Below are 23,757 nucleotides of genomic sequence, written 5' to 3' on the forward strand. Positions count from 1 at the left end.
TTAGCCCAGGAATTCAAGACCAGCCTGGGCAACATGGTGAAACCCTGTATCTACAAAAAAAAAAAAAAGGCAAAAAATTGGCCCGGCATGGTAGCATGCACTTGTAGTCCCTGCTACCTGGGAGGCTGAGGTGGGAGGATCACCGGAGCCCAGGAGGTCAAGGCTACAGTGAGCCAGGATTGTGCCACTGCTTTCCAGCCTACTTTAGACCTGGTTTTGAGATTTGAAGTTTTTACTCTTGTCATGCATTGAAAGATTAGGTTGCTATTGAATTACAAATGATTTTATTACAAGTTAAATACACTGCTAAGCATTAACGGTGTAATTCTGTAAATATATAATTAAAAATAAGGGATTATTAGTTTTTCTCCAATCTTAGCAGTGTTAACATAATTTTGTAGATTTTTCTGAGTGATATCTTGTTTTACTGTATATATAGTTGATTGTTATTTGCAGTAGTTATGTTCTATAAGTCTGCTGCGAACACAGAATTAGCAAATACTGAATGATTGCTCCTAGGGGAAATATAGGTTTAGGTTCCTGCAAGCCTATAGTCACAACATTTTTGTCACATAGTCAATAGAGCCTTGTTTTATGTAGGTTTTTTTTGTTTGTTTCATTATTCTTGATTTGTTTTGAAGTTGATCATTTTTTCATTAGACTGCCATATATCCTTTCTCTTTCAAATTTTTGTTTTTCTTTTTTTTTGGGGAAATTTTCTTTTATTTTTTTTTGAGACGGAGTCTCACTCTGTTGTCCAGGCTGGAGTGCAGTGGTGCAATCTCAACTCACTGCAAGCTCCGCCTCCCGGGTTCACACCATTCTCTCGCTTCAGCCTCCTGAGTAGCTGGGACTACAGGCGCCCGCTGCCACGCCCGGCTAATTTTTTATTTTTGTATTTTTAGTAGAGACGGGGTTTCACTGTGTTAGCCAGGATGGTCTTGATCTCCTGACCTCGTGATCTGCCTGCCTCGGCCTCCCAAAGTGCTGGGATTACAGGCGTGAGCCACCGCACCCAGCCGGGGGAAATTTTCTTGTGTGAAATTTCTAAATACTGTAAATGTTTAAAGGCTGGGCGTGGTGGCTCACACCTGTAATCCCAGCACTTTGGGAGGCGGAGGTGGGCGGATCACGAGGTCAGGAGATCGAAACCATCCTAGCTAACAGGGTGAAACCCTGTCTCTACTAAAAATGCAAAAAAATTAGCCAGGCGTGGTGTCAGGTGCCTGTAGTCCCTGCTACTTGGAAGGCTGAGACAGGAGAATGGCATGAACCCAGGAGGCGGAGGTTGCAGTGAGCCGAGATCGTGCCACTGCACTCCAGCCTGGGGACACAGCAAGACTTGTCTCAAAAAAAAAAAAACAACTTTGTTTCATTTGGTAGTCTTTTTCCTTTTATTGAAACTTCTTTGTCATTCATATTTATCATCTTCTAATGTTATAGTATTTTTTCTCTATATTTACAATTATTTTCTCAAGCCTTTCCTCCACATCAGTAATTTGATTTTCAGTCATATCTATTGTTTCTAATTTATTAACTCTACAATCCTGTCATTTCAGTTCTTACTTTGTTTCCTTAGAGATGTATCTCATCTATATTTGAGCTCTTGTTTTGTAGGACCTACATTCTTTTTTTTTTTTTTTTTTTGAGACAGAGTCTTGCTCTTTTGGCCAAGTTGGATTGCAGTGGTGTGATCTCAGCTCAGTGCAACCTCTGCCTCCTAGGTTCAAGCAGTTCTCCCTGACTCAGCCTCTCGAGTGGCTGGGATTACAGGTGCCCACTACAACGCCCAGCTAATTTTTGTAATTTTTAGTATAGATGGAGTTTCACCATGTTGGCCAGTCTGGTCTTGAACTCCTGACCTCAGGTGATCCACCAACCATAGCCTCCCAAAGTGCTGGGATTACAGGCATGAAACACCGTGCCCGGCCAGGACCTACATTCTTAAATAATTGTATTGTGTGAAGCACGTACAAGGAGTCTATTTGTAGCTGATGTTTTCTTCCGACGGAATTCTTCAATTTCTTATCTTCTTTTAACTGGGACGTACTTTTTTTCTTTTTTCCCCCGAAACGGAGTGTTGCTCTGTCACCCAGGCTGGAGTGCAGTGGCCGTGATCTCGGCTCACTGCAACCTTTGCCTCCCGGGTTCAAGCAATTCTGCTGCCTCAGCCTCCTGAGTAGCTGAGATTACAGGTGCGTGCCACCACGCCTGGCTAATGGGGTTTCACCATGTTGGCCAAGCTGGTCTCTTAACTCCTGACCTCATGATCCACCCGCCTCGGCCTCCCAAAGTGCTGGAATTATAGGCGTGAGCCACCACACCTGGCGCTGGGATGTACTTTAATAAGGCATATGCTCTTTCTTGGTATCTTGCTCATACTGAACTGTTGTTCATGTCAACTCTGTTCAAACTCTTTTCTAATAATACAAGAACTAATTTTCCTTGGCACTCTTTCTACCTAGTACAACTACTTTGTTTTCTCCAGTCTAAAAGTTGAAGGCTGTGTGTTGTGTTCTTGCCACCTTTGTTCTGTTTTTTGTTTTGTTTTGAGACACTCTCACTCTCTCACTCACACTGGCATGCAGTAGTGCAATCATAGTCACTGAAACCTTGACTTCCTGAGCTCAAGTGATCCTCCTGCCTCAGCCTCCAGGGTAGCTGGAACTAAAAGTTCATATCACCATGCCCAGCTCATTTTAAAATTTTCTGTAGAGACAGGGTCTCACTATGTTGTCCAGGCTGGTCTTGAACTCCCAGCCTCAAACATTCCTCCCACCTCAGCCTCCCAAAGTGCTGGGATTACAGGCATGAGGCACTGTACTGGCCCTTGCCACTTCTTTCTAGCCTGAGGCATGAGGGTGGTTGAAGACTAGAGATCCACTAGGGCTGAGATCCTTACTTGGGAACTTGACTTTGATACCTCTCTATTGAGTTCCTGTTATTTATCTTATATCTGGGCCTACTTAACCTAGCTAGAGATGTATCTCACCAGTGTGGACTTTGGCTACCACAGTGTTCTGTTAGAGAGCAGATCCAGGTGATCCTTTCTACCTTTACTGATGGTCCTGTGAAGACTTTTCCTTTTAATAATTTTGTTCCTCAACTTTTCTCGGTTCTGCTTTTCACTCTTGATTCTATCTGTCTGCAAATTATTATCAGTGAGAATTCTCAAGATTTTGTTAGTTGACCATTGTTCTTCAATATTGCTTCTTGTCTGAGATAGAGAGAAAAGGTCAGAGATGGAAAGATAGGAGACAGTCTCTTGCTAGCATTTATAATGCCTTTGTGCAAATTAGAAAATAGTGCCCTTTCAGGGAGAACAGGTCTTACAGCTTGGCAAATGAACACAGGTTGACTCTCATCCACAGTTTACCTCCTCAGCTAAGCACCCTTGAGCAAGGACAACCTACCTCATCATATGCATGATCCTTTTAGGATATGGTACTTATGCCACCAGAATTTATTTTTCTTGCTTTGTCTATCATTCTTAAATTTAAATGTTAATGACATAATTTTATATCTTTTTTGTTATGTTGTAAGTATAGAATTTTTGGCTATTTTAATTTTTAAATTTTGTTAGATAATTGTGATCTTGGAAATTCTTCTTCTTTTTCTTTGTTTTTGAGACAGGGTCTCACCCTGTCATCCAGGATGGAGTGCAGTGGTGCAATCCTGCCTCGCTGCAAACTCTGCCTCCTGAGCTCGAGTGGTACTCCCACATGAACCTCCTGAGTAGCTGGAACTATAGGCACATGCCACCACACCCGGCTAATTTTTGTATTTTTTGTAGCAGCAAGGTTTTCATTCACCACACTGGCCAGGCTCAAGTGATTCACCCGACTTGGCCAAAGTACTGGGATTACAGGTGTGAGCCACCACATCCGGCCTGGAAATTCTTATACATGGGGGGATACTGTGAAGCATATATATTTTTTAGTTGCTATTCTGCTTATATATGAAGCATTTTTTTAATTTTTATTTATTTATTTATTTATTTATTTATTATTTTTTTTTTGAGACGGAGTCTCGCTCTGTCACCCAGGCTGGAGTGCAGTGGCCGGATCTCAGCTCACTACAAGCTCCGCCTCCCGGGTTTACGCCATTCTCCTGCCTCAGCCTCCCGAGTAGCTGGGACTACAGGCGCCCACCACCTCGCCCGGCTAGTTTTTTGTATTTTTTAGTAGAGGCGGGGTTTCACCGTGTTAGCCAGGATGGTCTCGATCTCCTGACCTCGTGATCCGCCCGTCTCGGCCTCCCAAAGTGTGGGATTACAGGCTTGAGCCACCGCGCCCGGCCATTTTTTTATTTTTTGAGACGGAGTCTCGCTCTGTCGCCCAGGCTGGAGTACAGTGGCGCGATCTTGGCTCACTGCAAGCTCCGCCTCCCGGGTTCACACCATTCTCCTCCCTCAGCCTCCCGAGGAGCTGGGACTACAGGTGCCCGCCACCACGCCCGGCTTATATTTTGTATTTTTTAGTAGAGACGAGGTTTCACTGTGTTAGCCAGGATGGTCTCCATCTCCTGACCTCGTGATCTGCCCGCCTCGGCCTCCCAAAGTGCTGGGATTACAGGCGTGAGCCACTGCGCCCGGCCATATGATGCATATTTTTTAACAGCAGCCTTTTTTGTTTTTCATTAGTGAAGAAAATGCTTTCCTTAAAATAGTACCAATATTTAGTATTGCAGGAAACGAACACCATTGTTTGGTGATGATTTTTTATTTATTGATTGTTAAATGTGTCTTATCTTTATAGAAATGTGTTTTTTCAATGTTATTTAAAAATTGTTTAAAACATTGTCTTTTTAAATATTGCTTTAGGAGTATCCGATTTTAATCTTCGTGTTGCATTGCAAACACTTCTGAAAGAGTACTGTGAAGTATGCAAATCTCCCAAAGAGAACAAGTTTTGTAGTTTTCTGCAGACATCTAAGGTTCGACCTCGGAAGAAAGCAAGAAAGTACCTGTATGCAGTAGGTGAGAGCCCTTTAGAAAGTAATAGAAATTATATTTGTGTTCCAGATCAAAAATTTTTAATATATTGTTGTTTTTACTATACATGATAGAATATGTGGGTGTATTGAAGAGGCATATTAAATTTCACATACAGGCTACAGATTTATAAACTGCATTTATATATTATGATAAATATGTCTAAAAAGAAATAGCTATTCATTTTATATCTGTTATTCTGTGATCTAAACCTTTGAGTTTGTAGATTATCCAGTTATCAAATAAGTGACTAAAGAAGTGCTGCTTTAAAAGTAAAAAATTTGAATTCTTGTGAAAAATAAAGAAAATAAATCTCAAGTTTTTAAACTATTCACAGTATCTTAGTCATTAGCAGTGATAGGAATCAATGATCTCCAAAGTGTGGTTATAAAGGAAGATCCATAGGAATATCAGCGGAACATGTTACAACTTCTTTTTTTTTTTTTTTTTTTTGAGGCAGAGCCTCACTCTGTCACCCAGGCTGGAGTGCAGTGGCATGATCTCAGATCACTGCAACCTCCGCCTCCTGGGTTCAAGCAATTCTCCTGCCTCAGCCTCCTGAGTAGCTGGGACTATAGGCATGCGCCACCATGCCCAGCTAATTTTTGTATATATGTATATTTTTAAGTAGAGACAGGGTTTCACCATATTGGCCAGGCTGGTCTCGAACTCCTGACCTTGTGATCTGCCTGCCTTGGCCTCTCGAAGTGCTGGGATTACAGGCATGAGCCACCGTGCCCGGCCCCATATTACAACTTCTTTTTATTTTTATTTCAAAAAGCATTAACTTAAATCTGGGTGTCGTGGCTCATGGCCTGTAATCCCAGCACTTTGGAAGGCTGAGGTCAGAGGATTGTGTGAGCCCAGAAGTTCAAGACCAGCCTATGCAACATGATGAAACCTTGTCTTTACACAGATATACAGAAATTACCCTGGTGTGGTGGTGTGTGCCTGTAGTCCCAGCTACTTGGGAAGCTGAAGTGGGAGGATCACTTGAACTCAGGAGGCAAAGGTTGCAGTGAGCAGAGATTGTACCCTGCACTCCAGCCTGGGCAACCGAGCAAGACAGTGGCTCAAAAAAATAAAAAAAAGCATTAAACTTTATCGGCATTTAAAATACATATAATATATAACATATTGATATATATAGTGCAGATCTGTATACATATTATAGTTTTTATGTAAGTACCTGATGTATGAGATAATTTATAATTTACACATATATAATTACAATTACATGTATATATTAATATTTAAGTATAATGCTTTTGGGTGCTTCTTAAAATTTTTTTGCTTATTGGATGTATAGTCAAAATAAGGATTTCATCAGGAGGTTGATGGGGGAGGATTGAGGCTGCAGTAAGCTGTGATCACATCACTGGACTCCAGCCTAGGTGACAGAGTGAAATCCTGCCTCAAACACACACACACACACACACACACACACACACACAGCTTTCAACTCACTATTTTTAATTGAAAAAGACACTAATGAAAGTTATAATGAAACTTTCCTAACTTAACAAATAAGCAGTGCCTAGATTTATATTTCATATAATATTCTATTTATAACCAAGACCAAGTGGTAAAACACTGAGGCTAACCCTCTTACTATTTAAGCCACAATCTTTCAGGAATTGGCAAATTTAAGAATATTACATTATATATAGAGGGAGAAAGTAAGCTCTAAACCATTTATTTCTTGTTATATAATAGTTATACTAAATGTTTAGCTGTAGAACACTAGATTTTCATTACTACCATTTTTCTATTTAATAGTAAGGGATTTGCTGTGTACTCACTTTTCTTCTTTTGTTTAGGTGGATATACTCGGTTGCAGGGGGGTCGTTGGAGTGATAGCAGAGCCCTCAGCTGTGTGGAACGTTTTGACACCTTTAGCCAGTACTGGACCACTGTATCTTCACTTCATCAGGCTCGAAGTGGGCTGGGAGTAACAGTTCTAGGAGGGATGGTCTACGCTATTGGAGGTAATAATAAAAATGTCTTATTTTCTTTATTAGTCTTATTGGCTATATTCTAATATGCTTTATGATTTATATGTTGCTGTGTGATATACATATATCTAATTGTCCTCAAGTATTTACAGAAAGGATGGAAAGAAGGAAGGACGGAAGGAAGGGAGGGAGGGAGAGAGGGACGGAAGGGGGAAGGAGGAAGGGGAAAGGTGAAAGGGGGAAGGGAAAGGGGAAGGGGAAGGGCAAGATGGTGAATATTTCATATTGGATGAATACTGTGATTTATCACAAGCCAGAATACTTAGGTTTGGTTTTAATGAAAAGTGGTGGTGAGGTGTGGTGGCTCATACCCGTAATCCCAGCACTTTTGGAAGCCGAGCCAGGAGGATCACTTGAGCCCAGGAGTTTGAGATCAGCCTGGGCAATATATTGAGACTTTATCTCTTAAAAAAAATTAAAAATAAGCCAGATGTGTGGCACATTTCTATAGTCCCAGCTACTTGGCAGGATGATGTGGGAAGATTACTTGAGCCCAGGAGGCAGTGGTTGCAGTGAGCCACGATCGTGCCACTGTACTCCAGCCTGGGTGACAGAGCAAGACCCTCTCTCAAAAAAGAAAAGAAAAGTTGTTTATAGAATATGGCACCCGCCTGGCGTAGTGGCTCACGCCTGTAATCGCAGCACTTTGGGAGGCCGAGACAGGCAGATCACCTAAGGTCAGGAGTTCAAGACCAGTCTGGCCAACATGGTGAAACCCTGTCTCTACTAAAAATACAAAAAAATTAGCTGGGCATGGTGGCGGGTGCTGGTAATCCCAGCTACTTAGGAGGCTGAGGCAGGAGAATCATTTGAACTCAGGAGGCAGAGGTTGCAGTGAGCCGAGATCGTGCCATTGCACTCCAGCCTGGGCAACAAGAGCGAAACTCCGTCTCAAAAAAAAAAAAAGGTGGCATCAAAATTTAGATCAATATTTATGATAGAATTTTTTTAAATTCTGAAAGCTGCATTATGATTCATTTTTAATAAACCAAGCAGTATGGATACTGGGTACATAAAAACCAAGTCAACAAGATAGTAGGATATATTTCTTGTTGAAATCCTGGTGTTTTGTAAAACTATTTTTATGAATTATTAAATAATAAAGTAACTGGGACTATAGGCATACATCACCATGTATGGCTCATTAAATATTTATTTATTTATTTGAGATGGAGTTTTGCTCTTGTTGCCCAGGCTGGAGTGCAATGGCGTGATCTCGGCTCACTGCAACCTCTGCCTCCTGGGTTCAAGCAATTCTCCTGCCTCAGCCTCCTCTGTAGCTGGGATTACAGGCATGCACCACCATGCCCGGCTAATTTTGTATTTTTAGTAGAAACAGGGTTTCTTCATGTTGGTCAGGCTGGTGTCAAACTCCCGACCTCAGGTGATCCATCCGCCTTGGCCTCTCAAAGTGTTGGGATTACAGGCATGAGCCACTACGCCTGGCCAATTTTTTTTTTTTTTTTTTTTTAGAGATGGGGTCTCACTATGTTGCCCAGGCTGGTCTTGAACTCTGGACCTCAAGTGATTCTCCTGCCACAGCCTCCCAAAGTGCTAGTATTATGGATGTGAGCCATGGCACCCAGCCAGTATTTTAAAAAAATTATAATTATTTTATTTTTATTTTATTGATTTATTTTTTAGTGGGCCAGGGTTTGGCGAGCCATCCCCACCCAAAAATTTTATAAATATTTTCTGACTATGGTACTGTCAATTTAAATTAGGGAGATATAGGAACTATTTGATTTTTGTCTTTACTTTGGAGGGTATATAACTCAGAACTATTTATTAAATCAAGAAATGACATGTGTATCAGAAAATTCCATCAAAGGAATTAGAATTTTAAGCAATAACTTCTTGTCTGCATAAAGAGCACAATTCTATATAGTCTTTGACCACAACTTTAATAATTCCTTGTATGTGTCTTTTGTCAATTATGCATAGGTTTATCACTTGAACTCTTCTGTTTAACCTAGGGTCAGAGGTCCTTGTGTGACACTTGCATATGTATGTATTCCCTCCCCTGATACCACAGAAGTGCTTACAGAGGCTCTTCAAAACTGCTGTGACTTCTCTAGCTATTAATACTGTCAACATTGCTATCTTAAGATATTCCTTAATATATAACTTTTAAATACTTTGAAAATTATAAAAGTTAGGTTTGTTGTAGAAAATTTTGCTAAAACAGAAGCATATGAAAAAGAAAATTTAGGCCGGGCGCGGTGGCTCAAGCCTGTAATCCCAGCACTTTGGGAGGCCGAGGTGGGTGGATCACGAGGTCAGGAGATCGAGACTATCCTGGCTAACATGGTGAAACCCCGTCTCTACTAAAAATACAAAAAACTAGCCGGGCGTGGTGGCGGGCGCCTGTAGTCTCAGCTACTTGGGAGGCTGAGGCGGGAGAATGGCGTGAACCCGGGAGGCGGAGCTTGCAGTGAGCCGAGATCACGCCACTGCACTCCAGCCTGGGAGACACAGCGAGACTCCGTCTCAAAAAAAAAAAAAAAAAAAGAAAAAGAAAATTTAAATTCCTGATGCCATAATCATACCACCCAGAATAATCACAGTTAACATTTTGGTTTAGTTTCTTCCCGATACATACATATCTGGGTTCATATTCTAAATGTTGGGTTTTAAAAATTAAGATATAATTCACATACCAAAATTTAGAGAATATAATTTAGTGGTTTTTAGCATAGTCACAAAGTTGTACAATTGTCACCACTATCTCATTCCAGAACATTTCATCACCCCAGAAAGAAACACTGTACCTGTCAGCAGTCACTCCCCATCTCTCCTCCTAAACCCTAGTAACTGCTCATCTACTTTATGTCTCTATGGTCTTGCCTATTCTGGACATTTCATGTAAATGGAATCATATAATATTGTGTCTGACTTCTTTCTGTTAGCAGTACTTCATTTCTTTTTATGGCTGAATAATATTTCATCGTGTCGAAATAATCATATTTTGTTTGTTTATTCATTCTGTAGTTGATGGACATTTATATTATTTCCACTTAATATTCAAATAAAAGTTTTTGTGTAGACATAAGTTTGATTTCTTTTGGGTATATACTTAGGAGTAGAATTGTTAGGTTATACGGTAACTCTGTATTTAACTTTCTTTTTTTTTTTTTTTGAGATGGAGTCTCGCTCTGTTGCCCAGGCTGGAGTGCAGTGGCGCAATCTCAGCTCACGGCAACCTCTGCCTCCTGGGTTCACGCCATTCTTCTGCCTCAGCCTCCCAAGTAGCTGGGACTACAGGCACCCGCCACCACGCCCAGCTAATGTTTTTTTGTATTTTTAGTAGACGGGGTTTCACTGTGTTAGCCAGGATGGTCTCAATCTCCTGGCCTTGTGATCCGCCTGCCTCGGCCTCCCAAAGTGCTGGGATTACAGGTGTGAGCTACCGTGCCCGGCCTTCTGTATTTAACTTTTTGAGATATATATTGTTATTAACTTTTTCTTTTTTTGCTTTTTACTTATGTAAAATACTTACTTTTATTTTTATTTTATTTATTTATTTATTTATTTATTTATTTATTTATTTATTTATTTATTTTGAGACGGAGTCTCGCTTGTCGCCCAGGCTCGAGTGTAGTGGCGTGATCTCGGCTCACTGCAAGCTCCGCCTCCTGAGTTCACACCATTCTTCTGCCTCAGCCTCCTGAGTAGCTGGGACTACAGGTGCCCGCCACCACGCCTGGCTAATTTTTTTTGTATTTTTAGTAGAGACGGGGTTTCACCGTGTTAGCCAGGATGGTCTCAATCTCCTGACCTTGTGATCTGCCCGCCTCGGCCTCCCAAAATGCTGAGATTATAGGCATGAGCCACTGTGCCCGGCCTATTTATTTATTTTTTGAGATGGAATCTCGCTCTGTTGCCCAGGCTGGAGTGCAGTGGTGCATTGTCAACTCAACAACCTCTGCCTCCTGGATTCAAGTGATGCCTCAGCCTCCCGAGTAGCTGGGATTACAGGCATGTGCCACCATGCCCAGCTAATTTTTGTATTTTTAGTAGAGATCGGGTTTCACCATGTTGACCAGGCTGGTCTTGAACTCCTGAACTCAGGTGATCTGCCTGCCTTGGCCTCCCAAAGTGCTGGGATTACAGGGTGAGCCACCACACCCAGCCCTTTTATTTTTATTTTTATTTTTTGAAATGGAGTCTCACTCTGTCTCCCAGGCTAGAGGGCAGTGGCACACAGCAACCTTTGCCTCCCGGGTTCAAGAGATTCTCCTGCCTTAGCCTCCCAAGTAGTTGAGATTATAGGCATAGACCACCATGCCCGGCCAATTTTGTTGTTGTTGTTTGTTTGTTTTTGTTTTTGTTTTGAGACAGAGTCTCGCTCTGTCGCCTGGCTGTAGTGCAGTGGCGCGATCTCCACTCACTGCAACCTCCGCCTTTCAAGTTCAAGTGATTCTCCTGCCCCAGCCTCCTGAGTAGCTGGGATTACAGAAGCGCACCACCATGCCTGGCTAATTTTTCTATTTTTAGTAGAGATGGGGTTTCACCATGTTGGTCAGGCTGGTCAGGCTGGTCTAGAACTCCTGACCTCATGATCCACCCGCCTTGGCCTCCCAAAGTGCTGGGATTACAGGCGTGAGCCACTGCGCCCAGCCGAATTTCTTCTTTCAAGAAGTAACTTTTTAGATCTTTAGTCCTTTTAAAAAATTGTCTATTTTGTTGATTGTAGGTGCATCAGGGTTCCCAAGACCACTCTCAGGTTTAGTGATTTGCTAAAAGGACTTACAAGATTTAGCATGTAATTGTATCCACAGCTAAGATTTATTATAACGAAATGTACAAAACAAAATCAGCAAAAAGAAAAGGCACATGTGATGAAGTTTGGAAGGAACCAGTTGACAGCTTTCCAGAGTCCTCACTCAGTACAGTCACACATGACATGCTTAATTCCTTAGCAATTAGTAGTGACAACATGTGGGAAGTATTGTCTACCAGAGAAGCTCATTAGAGACATAGTGCCCAAGGTTTTTGCAGGCAGCTGATCACATAGCCTCTTTCTTCCTAGCACATACCAAAATCCCAGACCCTCAGAAGGAAAGCGTATGTTCAGCATAAATCACATTGTTTGTACAGTTCAAGCACAGTGAGCCACTCTTACCATTTTGGGAAAATTTTGTATCAGTGGAGGGAACTGTTAACCAGCCATATTCCCAGATTCCGGCAAAGGATCAACCTTCCAAGTAGGCCTTTCTTTTCTTTTTTTTGAGACGGAGTCTCGCTCTGTCGCCCAGGCTGGAGTGCAGTGGCGCTGTCTCGGCTTACTGCAAGCTCCACCTCCCGGGTTCACGCCATTCTCCTGCCCCAGCCTCCTGAGTAGCTGGGACTACAGGCGCCCGCCACCACGCCCGGCTAATTTTTTGTATTTTTGGTAGAGATGGGGTTTCACAGTGTTAGCCAGGATGGTCTCGATCTCTTCACCTTGTGATCCGCCCACCTCAGCCTCCCAAAGTGCTGGGATTACAGGTGTGAGCCATCGTGCCCGGCCCCCAAATAGGCCTTTCTAAGGACAGGCATTTTTAGGCCTGCTATGTTAACTATTTTCTGTACAATAGGAATTTTGTTTATATTCAGGATTCTAGGCCCTCATAAAGTCATATGTGCTATAAATATCTTCTCCTACTCTGCTGCTTCATCTTTTACTCTCTTTATGGAATCCTTTGATGAACAGATATTTTTAATTTTAGTGTAGTCAAATCTCTTATTTTTTTCCCTGTATGGTTAATGTTTCTTGCATCTTATTTGAGACATCTTTCCCTACTCCAACATCATAAGGACCTATACCTTCATTGTTTTATACAGTTTTATAGTTTTTCCATTCACATTTATGTCAGTAATCTACCTGGAATTTAGTTTTTATGGATAATATGCAGTAAGGCATTAGTTTCATTTTCCTCTCGATGTATAATCCATTATCCTAGCATGAAAGATTGTTGTTTCCCCACTGCTCTGTAGTGCTAACTCTATCTTCTATCAAGCAATCATATGTATGTCTCTGTTCTAGAATTTCTTTTCTGTTCCATTAGTTTCTGTCTATCCCTTTTTTAATTACTATAGCTTTGTTATATGTCTTGATATATGATGGGACTGTTTCTCCTTATTTTTTTCCGAGAATGCTTGGCTCTTCTAGGCTCTTTGTACTTCTATATAAAGTTTAGAATCAGTTTGTGAATTCTGTTAAAAAATGGATTTTTTTGATTGGGAATACATTAAATCTATAAATCAATATGGGGATAACTATCATCTTTACATTGACTCTTATTTTTAAATAGGAAAATCTTCATGATACATTGACTCTTATAATTCATCAACATTATTCATCTCTTCATTTATTTAGATGTTCCATAATTTAAAACTTTAAGTAATATTTTAAAATGTTATCCATAGAGGCATTGCATAATCTTTGGTTAGATTTACTCCTAAATATCTTATTTTAAAATTCTAAATTAGCTGGACATGGTGGCACATGCTTATAGTCCTAGCTACTTGGGAGGCTGAGGCAGGAGGATGACTTGAGTCCAGGAGTTCAAAGCTTCAGTGAGCGATGATTGTGCCACTGCACTCTAGCCTGGGTGACAGAGCCAGACTCTGTCTCTAAAAATAAATAAATAAATATTAAAAAAAAGAAAATTTGGGTATCTTTTTAAAATTTTTTCATTTTTAGGCTGGGCGCAGTGGCTCACGCCTGTAATCCCAGCACTTTGGGAGGCCGAGGCGGGCGGATCACAAGGTCAAGAGATGGAGACCATCCTGGCTAACATGGTGAAACCCTGTCTCTACTAAAAATACAAAAAATTAGCCGGGTGAGGTGGTGGGCGCCTGTAGTCCCAGCTACTCGGGAGGCTGAGCAGGAGAATGGTGTGAACCCAGGAGGTGGAGCTTGCAGTGAGCCGAGATTGCACCATTGCACTCCAGCCTGGGCGACAGAGCGAGACTCTGTCTCAAAAAAAAAAAAAAATTCATTTTCTGTTTGTTGTTAGGAAAGGATTACATTAAAACTCAAATTGTACCAGGGCCAGCCACTCAAACTACTATGTGAAAAAAAATATAGAAGTATTAAAATGCAAATTGTATCCTAAAACATTACATGGATTGTTTGGGTGGTAAAAATAGATAATAGGAAAATTGTGCCTGTTTCATAAGTGGGCTTTAATAAATGACAGTGCTCTAGATTCAAAATAATGCTTGACAGGCAAATGAATAGTATAAAATCAGACATAATGGTTGAATTTTTGACAATAGGGAATACTACTGAATATTGTATTATGGTGCTAGTCTATTAGCATTACTAAACTTTCTAATATATGTCTCTTTTATTTAACTCAGGTGAAAAGGATTCAATGATTTTTGATTGTACTGAATGCTATGATCCAGTTACTAAACAGTGGACAACTGTAGCTTCGATGAATCATCCTCGCTGTGGCTTAGGAGTGTGTGTGTGTTATGGGGCTATCTATGCTTTGGGTAATTATGCTGTTCAGTTTAAAGATAGCTAATATTATTTATGTATTTATTTTTAATTTTCATTTTTGTGGATACATAATAGGTATATATATTTATGGGGCACATGAGATACAGGCACATAATGTGTAATAATAACATCACGTAAAATGGGATATCCATCTCCTCAAGTATTTATCCTTTGTGTTATAAACAATCCAGTTATACTCTTCTAGTTATTTTTAAATGTACAATTAAATTATTATTGACTATAGTCACCCTATTGCGCTATCAAATACTGGGTCTTATTCATTCTTCCTTTTTGTTTTTATTCAAATTCATTAACTATGCCCACCTCCTGCCTCCCCACCCCCACTACACTACCCTTCCCAGCCTCTGGTAACCATCCTTCTACTCTCTGTCTCCATGAGTTCAATTGTTTTGATTTTTAGATCCCACAAAGAAGTGAGAATATGAAATGTTTGTAGATAGCTAATATTATTTAAATTGTTGGGTTCTGATGACTTTAGAGATGTTCTTTTCCTCTTTTCAGCTCTTTACATTCTTTTTTTAAAAACCAACTGGCTTTAGTCTATATACTCTGGAGGCTGGGCAAGGTCTTAGGGGAAGGTGTAGGTAGGGGTCAGGGGGTCAGGGGTTGGAGGGGTTGGAGGAGGGTGCCCAGTTGGCTGGCTGACCAAACTGCTAGTCATACACATTCTTCTGCAGGTATCTCTGGAGCTACTGTATGCTGTAGATGTGCTTGCCAGCTCTTTAAATTCTTATTCTCAAAATTGTATTACTGGAGATAAAATATAGATGAGACATCCAGTGCCAGTACTTTAGCTGAGTAGTTAAATCTCATTATTTTAATTAAGTGTATAACATTTTTAGCACTCTGCATAGTGGCCTAATTATGTTTAATATAAGAAAACAGATGCCAAAAAATTAAATATATCACAAGGAAGTTCTGTACTATATTTTTATTCTTGTAGATGTAGTGAATGATTATGAGCTATTCTACTTTGAATATCTGTGTAACAAATGTTACAATCAAGGTTGTTCCTAGGGAAAGTTATAAGTTGACATAGCTCTCAGCCTCCCCTATTTTCTCCTTGTCACTCCTTCAATTCACTGTAACTCAGTGTCTTCCCCTCATCCAAACCTATTGTGCAAAAAATATGAGTTACCTTAAGGTGAATGTAATCTATTATATTTTATTACCTCCATAAGTATCTGCATTTTTCAGTTAATTGTGGGAAAAAATATTTTCAACTTTAAGAATTGGAGGGTGTTGGCCGGGTGCGGTGGCTCACAGCCTGTAGTCCCAGCACTTTGGGAGGCTGAGGCGGGCGGATCACAAAGTCAGGAGATCAAGACCATCCTGGCTAACACGGTGAAACCCTGTCTCTACTAAAAATACAAAAAGAATTAGCTGGGCGTGGTGGCCGGCACCTGTAGTCCTAGCTACTCGGGAGGCTGAGGCAGGAGAATGGCTTGAACCCGGGAGGCGGAGCTTGCAGTGAGCCTGAGCTGAGACTGCACCACTGCACTCCAGCCTGGATGACAGAGCGAGACTCCATCTCAAAAAAAAAAAAAAAAAAAAAGGGCCGGGCACTGTAGCTCAAGCCTGTAATCCCAGCACTTTGGGAGGCCGAGACGGGTGGATCACGAGGTCAGGAGATCGAGACCATCCTGGCTAACATGGTGAAACCCCGTCTCTACTAAAAAATACAAAAAATTAACTGGGCGAGGTGGCGGGCGCCTGTATTCCCCGCTACTCGGGAGGCTGAGGCAGGAGAATGGGGTAAAACCTGGGAGGCGGAGCTTGCAGTGAGCTGAGATCTGGCCACTGCACTCCAGCCTGGGCTACTGAGCAAGACTCCATCTCAAAAAAAAAAAAAAAGAATTAGAGAGTGTTAAGAAAATGTTATTGTGGGGATAAAGGGCCTTTTTGAAGTTCCTGAAATTAACCAAATACACAGTATGCTCTGATTAGGCTCGGAGCTGGCCTTGATTAGGATAAACATTCTGAATAGCCAGAAGTCATTTCAAAAGGTAGTTTTGCAAAATACTGTCTTTTCCATGCAATATATTGAAGTTTTGGGGCTTTCTTTGTTTTGTTTTGTTTTAGTCTTTAGTGAAAAATAGGGAGTTAAAAGACTTGAATTCTTTTTTTTTTTCTTCTCAAAAGAGCATCAGTTATGCAAGGACCTGAGTTCTACTCGTGGTCAAATTCTAACTTTTTCATGGGATCGTGGAACAGATAACCTCTTTGGTTCATGTGATATCTATAATATGAAATAATTGGTTTAGATGTTTTGTAAGGTCTTTGTCATAAATAAGATTCTTTTATCCCAGAAATGAACATTTTTCTGTTTCATTACAGGTGGATGGGTTGGAGCTGAGATAGGGAACACCATTGAAAGATTTGATCCTGATGAAAATAAATGGGAAGTAGTTGGTAACATGGCTGTGTCACGCTACTACTTTGGGTGCTGTGAAATGCAAGGTAATCACTTTATAAAATATTTTTCCTCAAAATGTAGTTCTGAAAAACTTTGAGTTTGAGGCCTTATTTTCACAAAAGTATATTTTAGATCTGTTGGTATTGAATGACTGATACTAGCAGCATAGAAGTTCTGGTTTTTACCTCCTATCGTTGACTTTTATTTCTGTATTGCCAAAATAATTGATTTTTTCAAAATAAACAAGGCTATCATTAAAAATTGCAAGTAAGCAGGAATATCTGACTAGCACAATAAGCATTCGAAGTGTTATCTGTTATTGTCTTTTCTCTCCCATGAACATCTAAGTAAATATTTCTAAGTAGGGAGAGAGTATCAGAAACAATTTTGGGGCGTGGTGGCTCATGCCTATAATCCCAGCACTTTGGGAGGCTGAGCCAGTAGGATCATCTGAGGTTAGGAGTTCGAGACCAGCCTGGCCAATGTGGTGAAACCTCATTTCTACTAAAAATACAAAAATTAGCTGGGCACGGTACCACACTCCTGTAATCCAAGCTACTAGGGAGGCTGAGGCAGGATAATTGTTTGAACCCAGGAGGTGGAGGTTGCAGTGAGTGAGATGGTGCCACTGTACTGCAGCCTGGGTAACAGTGAAACTCTGTCTCAAAAAATAAATAAAAATAAATTGTTTTCATGGTCTCTATAGGCTTCTTTAGCATTTTTTTCTACAAAGTACATTGTGATTCAGTTCACATAGCATATAATCCTGTGACAGATTTAAATAATTATATGTTGCATATTAAAGTGGTATACAAACATTATTTTGATTGTCTACTATACTCTGAGAGTTAGGTAGTAAGATGTTTTAACTAGAACCTGATTCTGTCTAGGATTAGAGAGCTGATTTATATGCACCTGTGGAGAAGGAAGCAGCTTTCCCATTGTTATATGACAGCCTAATCTGGTCAACTTCCTTCTGCTTTGTGGTTACCTTCTCTGATTTCCTTTTTTTTTTTTTTTTTTTTGAGACGGAGTCTTGCTGCGTCTCCCAGGCTGGAGTGCAGTGGCCTGATCTCGGCTCACTGCAAGCTCCGCCTCCCGGGTTCACGCCATTCTCCCGCCTCAGCCTCCCAAGTAGCTGGGACTACAGGCGCCCGCCACCACGCCCGGCTAGTTTTTTGTATTTTTAGTAGAGACGGGGTTTCACCAAGTTAGCCAGGATAGTCTCGATCTCCTGACCTCGTGATCCACCCGCCTCGGCCTCCCAAAGTGCTGGGATTACAGGCTTGAGCCACCGCGCCCGGCCAACCTTCTCTGATTTCTATTAGCAAATTATGTGGTGCAGACTATATCTTACTGTTTAATATCATGTCTCCTCGTTGTTTTATATTTATTATTTTTATCATTCCATCTAAAATCATAGAGCTGCCTAGAAAGGAATCTTTGAACTTACCTATTTCAACTTCTTTAAGTTATAGATGAGGAAGCTGAAGATCAGGAAGGTTGTGAGTTGTCTTTTCTCATAGCTGGTTACTGGCAAGGCTGGAACTAAAACCCAGGTTTACTATACTAACATTTAGCCCACATTTCTTTTTTCTTTTTTTTTTTGTTTTTTTGTTTTTTGTTTTTTGAGATGGAGTCTCGCTCTGTCACCCAGGCTGGAGTGCAGTGGTGCGATCTCGGCTCAGTGCAGGCTCCGCCTCCCGGGTTCACACCATTCTCCTGCCTCAGTCTCCGGAGTAGCTGGGACTACAGGCACCCGCCACACCTGGCAAATTTTTTGTGTTTTTAGTAGAGACGGGGTTTCACCATGTTAACCAGGATGGTCACAATCTCCTGACCTCGTGATCTGCCCGCCTTGTTCTCCTAAAGTGCTGGGATTACAGGCATGATCCACTGCACTCAGCCTAGCCCACATGTCGTAAAATATAATTCTTTGTAACTCCTCACTTTAGAAGATGAAGTACAACACTACAGATTCAAAAATAATTGTAGATTGCCAGAGTTTATAAGGAAATTTCATGTAAATTACATTATATTTTACTGTAGTAATTGTTTTTGTTTTTGTTTTTTGAGACAAGTTCTGACTCTGTTGCCCAGGGTGGAGTGCAGTGGTGCAATCTTGGCTCATTGCAACCTCTGCCTCCCAGACTCAAGCCATCCTCCCACCTCAGTTGCCTGAGTAGCTGGGACTGCAGGCACACACCATCATGCCTGACTAATTTTGTATTTTTTGTATTTTTTGCCCAGGTTGGTCTCAAGCTCAAGTGATTCGCCTTCCCTGGCCTCCCAAAGTGCTGGGATTGTGAACCACTACACCCAGCTGTGTACTGTAGTAATTGATTCTGATACCTTAATTTAGCCACATACTATTTAAATTTAAATTCCCTACTTTATGTCCATCTGAGCAACAGATAGGCTGTCACTAAAGAGGGCCGTGTAATTCCCAGCTTAAGTGCATAACATTTTTTAGGGAAAAAAAAAATCCATTTTCCTTTCCTGTTTTATCTGTGGGTGGATCTGGAACCTGAGATCACCAAGCAGATAATTAGATAGAAAATCCTTAGCTGACAGATTATTTCAAGTTCTTTGAAAACTCAATGCTATTTTAAATTAGTTCCACTAATTTTTTACAACTTGCTGAATAGTGAGGTGATAAACTTGACAAAGTTGATTTTCTCTCTTAAATAAAATTGTAAGCCCTAGATTAAACATAGCATCAGCATAGGAAACAGATCACAATCATTACTTTTCATCACTATTTGTATCTCACTTTCTGTAGCATCTGAGCAAAAATATTCCACTTCCAGGTTTAATTTATGTAATTGGGGGCATCAGCAATGAAGGAATAGAGCTTCGTTCTTTTGAAGTCTATGATCCACTTTCTAAGCGTTGGTCTCCACTTCCTCCAATGGGAACCAGGAGAGCATATCTTGGTGTGGCTGCACTCAATGACTGCATCTATTCTATTGGAGGATGGAATGAGACCCAAGATGCTCTTCATACTGTAGAAAAATATTCCTTTGAAGAGGTAGGTTGGATGATTTCAGATGTTTAGTATCCTGGTATTCTTTTAATGTCTGTAAGATCTGTGGTGATGCACTTTCTTTCACTCATGATATTGATCATTTGTGGATTTTTTTTTTCCCTTTTTTCTTTCCAAAGAAGAAACTTTTGGTGTCATTGCTTTTCTTCTGTTGTCAGTTTTGTTTTATTGATTTCTGTTCTTATTTTTTCCTTTTTCCTATTTGTTTTTGATTGAGTTTGCTCTTCTTTTTCTAGGTTATTTATTTATTTTTTAATTTTTTAAGAGACAGGGTCTTGCTCTGTTGCACATGCTGGAGAGCACTGATATAATCATAGCTCACTGTAACATTGAACTCCTGCCCAGTTAATTTAAAAAAAACTTTTTCTTGTACTGCTGGGCGTGGTGGCTCACGCCTGTAATCCCAGCACTTTGGGAAGCCAAGATGAGAGGATAGCTTGAGCCCAGGAGTTCAAGACCAGCCTGAACAACATAGTGAGACTGTCTGTATAATAAATAACAAAATTAGTCGGGCATGGTGGTATGCACCTGTGGTTCTAGCTACTCAGGGGGCTCAGGTGAGAGGATCACTTGAGCCTAGGAAGTCAAGGCTGCAGTGAGCTGTGATCAAGCCATTGTGCTCCAACCTCGGTAACAGTGAGAGACCCTCGCTCAAGAGTAATTTTTTTTTTTTTTTTTTGAGACGGAGTTTTGCTTTTGTTGCCCAGGCTGGAGTGCAGTGGCACAATCTCGCCTCGCTGCAACCTCTGCCTCCTGGGTTCAAGCAATTCTCCTGCCTCAACCTCCTGAGTAGCTGGGATTTTGGGCATGCACCACCATACCTGTCTAATTTTGTATTTTTAGTGGAGATGGGGTTTCTCTATGTTGGTCAGGCTGGTTTCGAACTCCCAACATCAGGTGATCCGCCTGCCTCAGCCTCCCAAAGTGCTGGGATTACAGGCATGAGCCACTGCACCTGGCTGATTTTTTTCTTTTTTCCTAGGGTTAGGGTCTCGCTATGTAACCCAGACTGATCTCAGACTCCTGGTCTTAAGTGATTATCCTTCCTTGGCATCCCAAACCACTGGCATTACAGATCTTTGGGAGCCACTGCACTCCCCAAATCCCAACAATCTCAGCTCTCTTTTTTTCTAGATTTTTTTTTTTTTTTTTTTGAGACGGAGTCTCAATCTGTTGCCCAGGCTGGAGTGCAGTGGCACGATCTGGGCTCACTGCAAGCTCCGCCTCCCAGCTTCATGCCATTCTCCTGCCTCAGCCTCCCGAGTAGCTAGGACTACAGGCGCCCGCCACCTCGCCCGGCTAGTTTTTTGTATTCTTTTTAGTAGAGACAGGGTTTCACCGTGTTAGCCAGGATGGTCTCCATCTCCTGACCTCGTGATCCGCCCGTCTCGGCCTCCCAAAGAGCTGGGATTACAGGCTTGAGCCACCGTGCCTGGCCTTTTTCTAGAGTCTTAAAGTGGAAGCTTAGATGATTGATTTTAGACCTTCCTTTTTCTATAATACAAACTATAAATTCTCTTTGAGCACTGCTTTAACTTCATCCCACATATTTTGATATGTTGCCTTTTAATTAGTTAGCATTTATATTAAAATATAAAAATGGCCTTGTCATTTGTTTTCTGTTTATGAAATCCATTCTTTGATTCTTTTTTCTTCTTTTTGTCTTTATATTGATTGTTGTAGTATCCCATAGAATTTTCTCTCTTTTATTGTCTAGTTAGCTGTATTTCTTCACCTTTTTTCTTGGTGATTACTTTAGGGTTTTGTGGGTGGAAAAAACATACTCAACATGTTTTCTACTCTGATCTCACGTCACAACAATCATCAACACAGAAAACTTCTGTGACTAAATGTGTGTGGGTTTTCCCCTACACATCAAGCAGCAGATACCAGCTAGATGTCCTCGAATTCAGTTAAATTCTGATACTGTCTACCTGGAGATAGCCTCAGACCCCACAGGTTGAGGGCTCAGTCCCCAAGACTGCCCCCTCCTTCAGGCACTATTCCAAGTCCAGGCCTCTGGAACTTCTCACCAACTGGCTCCAAGTTGGGGTTCTCACAACACCCTCTTTGGAGTCAATTAATTTGCTAGAGTGGCTCACAGAACTCACGGAAACACTTACTTATGTTTACCAGGTTATTATAAGAGATATTGCAAAGGATACAGATGAAGAGATGCATATGGGGAGGTATGGGGGAATGGCATGGTACTTCTGTGACCTCTCTGGTTATGCCACCCTCTAAGAACGCCAGGTGTTCAACTATCAGGAAGTTCTCCAAACTCAGTCCTTTTGGGTTTGTTGTTGTTGTTGTTGTTTCTTTGTTTTTGTTTTTTAGACAGAGTCTTGCTCTGTCACTAGGCTGGAGTGAAATGGCACGATCTAGGCTGACTGCAGCCTCCGCCTCCTGGGTTCAAGCAATTCTCCTGCTTCAGCCTCCCAAGTAGCTGGGACTACAGGCACACGCCACCATGTCCAGCTAATTTTTGTATTTTTAGTATAGACGGGGTTTCACCATGTTGGCCAGGATGGTCTTGATCTCCCTCGGCCTCCCAAAGTGCTGGGATTACAGGTGTGAGCCCCCATGTCTGGGCTGGTTTTTCTGGAGGCTTCATTATATAGACATGATTGATTATATCACTGGGCATCCACTTAACCTTCAGCTCCTCTCCCCTCTCCGGAAGTCGGGGTGGGACTGAAAGTTCTAATTCTATAATCATGCCTTGGTCTTTCTGGTGAGCATCCCTAATTCTGAAGCTAACTATGGGCTTCCAGCCATCAGTCAACATTAGCAAACAAAAAGGCATCACTGGATATTCTCAGGATGTTAGGAGTTGTATGCCAGGAAACGGGTTGAAGGCTATGTACTTAATAATATCACAGGTTTACATTATGTATTTTTAGTGTATCAAATCTACAATATCATACTGTATCACTTGAAAGTAAGGAACTTACAAAAATATACTTTGGCCAAGCACAGTGGCTAACGCCTGTAATCTAGCACTTTGGGAGACAGAGGTGGGTGGATCATATGAGGTCAGGAGTTTTGCCACGTTGGCCAGCTGGTCTCAAACTCCTGACCTCAAGTGATCTGCCCACCTCAACCTCCCAAAGTGCTGGGATTATAGGCGTGAGCCACCACCGCTCCTGGCATAATGCCTAAGAGTTTTGTTTCATGTTTTATCTAGTTTTCTAGGTCTTTAGGGTAGGAGGGCAAGTTTGGTAACAATTGATCTATTTTTGTCTGGAAATGGAAATCCCTCCTGTGTCCTTTTGATACATTGCTATCATTCATTCAGCATTTCTTTATTTTCTGGCAGAAATATTTTCAGCTTATCTTATACTTTTTCTGCTTTAGCCCTGGAATCAGCCATTTCTTCAAGAAGCCTTATTTCCTTTTGGTGAAGGACAGTATTTAGAAACCAAGATGTACACACTTAGAGTACTAAATGCTACTTGGATGTTGCTGCTTCTAGCTGTAGCAGGGCAGGAGAGCTCCAAATTGGGCTTAGCCCAGGAATGTTGCTGCTTCTAGCTGTAGCAGGGCAGGAGAGCCCCAAATTGGGCTTAGCCCAGGAATGTTCTTGGCCTTGCTCAGGATGGAATTTAAGAGCAAGCTGGTGGTAGAAGAAAACAATCTTATTGAGGTGGCAATGTTACAACTCTGTCTACTGCAGAGTGGGACTACTCCATAGACAGTGTGTTGAGAGTAGCAGCTCAGGGGCAGTTCTGCAGTCATTTATACCTACTTTAACTTATGTGAAAATTAAGG

General features: G+C 41.3%; 1 protein-coding gene across 2 annotated transcripts in view; it reads left to right on the forward strand.

Moving 5' to 3' along the window:
• The window catches only part of IP (intracisternal A particle-promoted polypeptide), a 43,808-nt gene that overhangs the window by 11,762 nt on the left and 8,289 nt on the right, over positions 1-23,757 (forward strand). For both annotated transcript variants that reach the window (XM_071093938.1, XM_011764017.3), the window contains exons 4-8: positions 4,823-4,978; positions 6,814-6,981; positions 14,359-14,496; positions 16,862-16,984; positions 19,751-19,971. In XM_071093938.1, coding sequence (XP_070950039.1) covers positions 4,823-4,978; positions 6,814-6,981; positions 14,359-14,496; positions 16,862-16,984; positions 19,751-19,971 — 806 coding nt within the window. The remainder of the gene's footprint in view (positions 1-4,822; positions 4,979-6,813; positions 6,982-14,358; positions 14,497-16,861; positions 16,985-19,750; positions 19,972-23,757) is intronic.

The sequence above is a fragment of the Macaca nemestrina genome, chromosome 1 (genome assembly GCF_043159975.1).
Source record: "Macaca nemestrina isolate mMacNem1 chromosome 1, mMacNem.hap1, whole genome shotgun sequence".
NCBI lineage: Eukaryota > Metazoa > Chordata > Mammalia > Primates > Cercopithecidae > Macaca > Macaca nemestrina.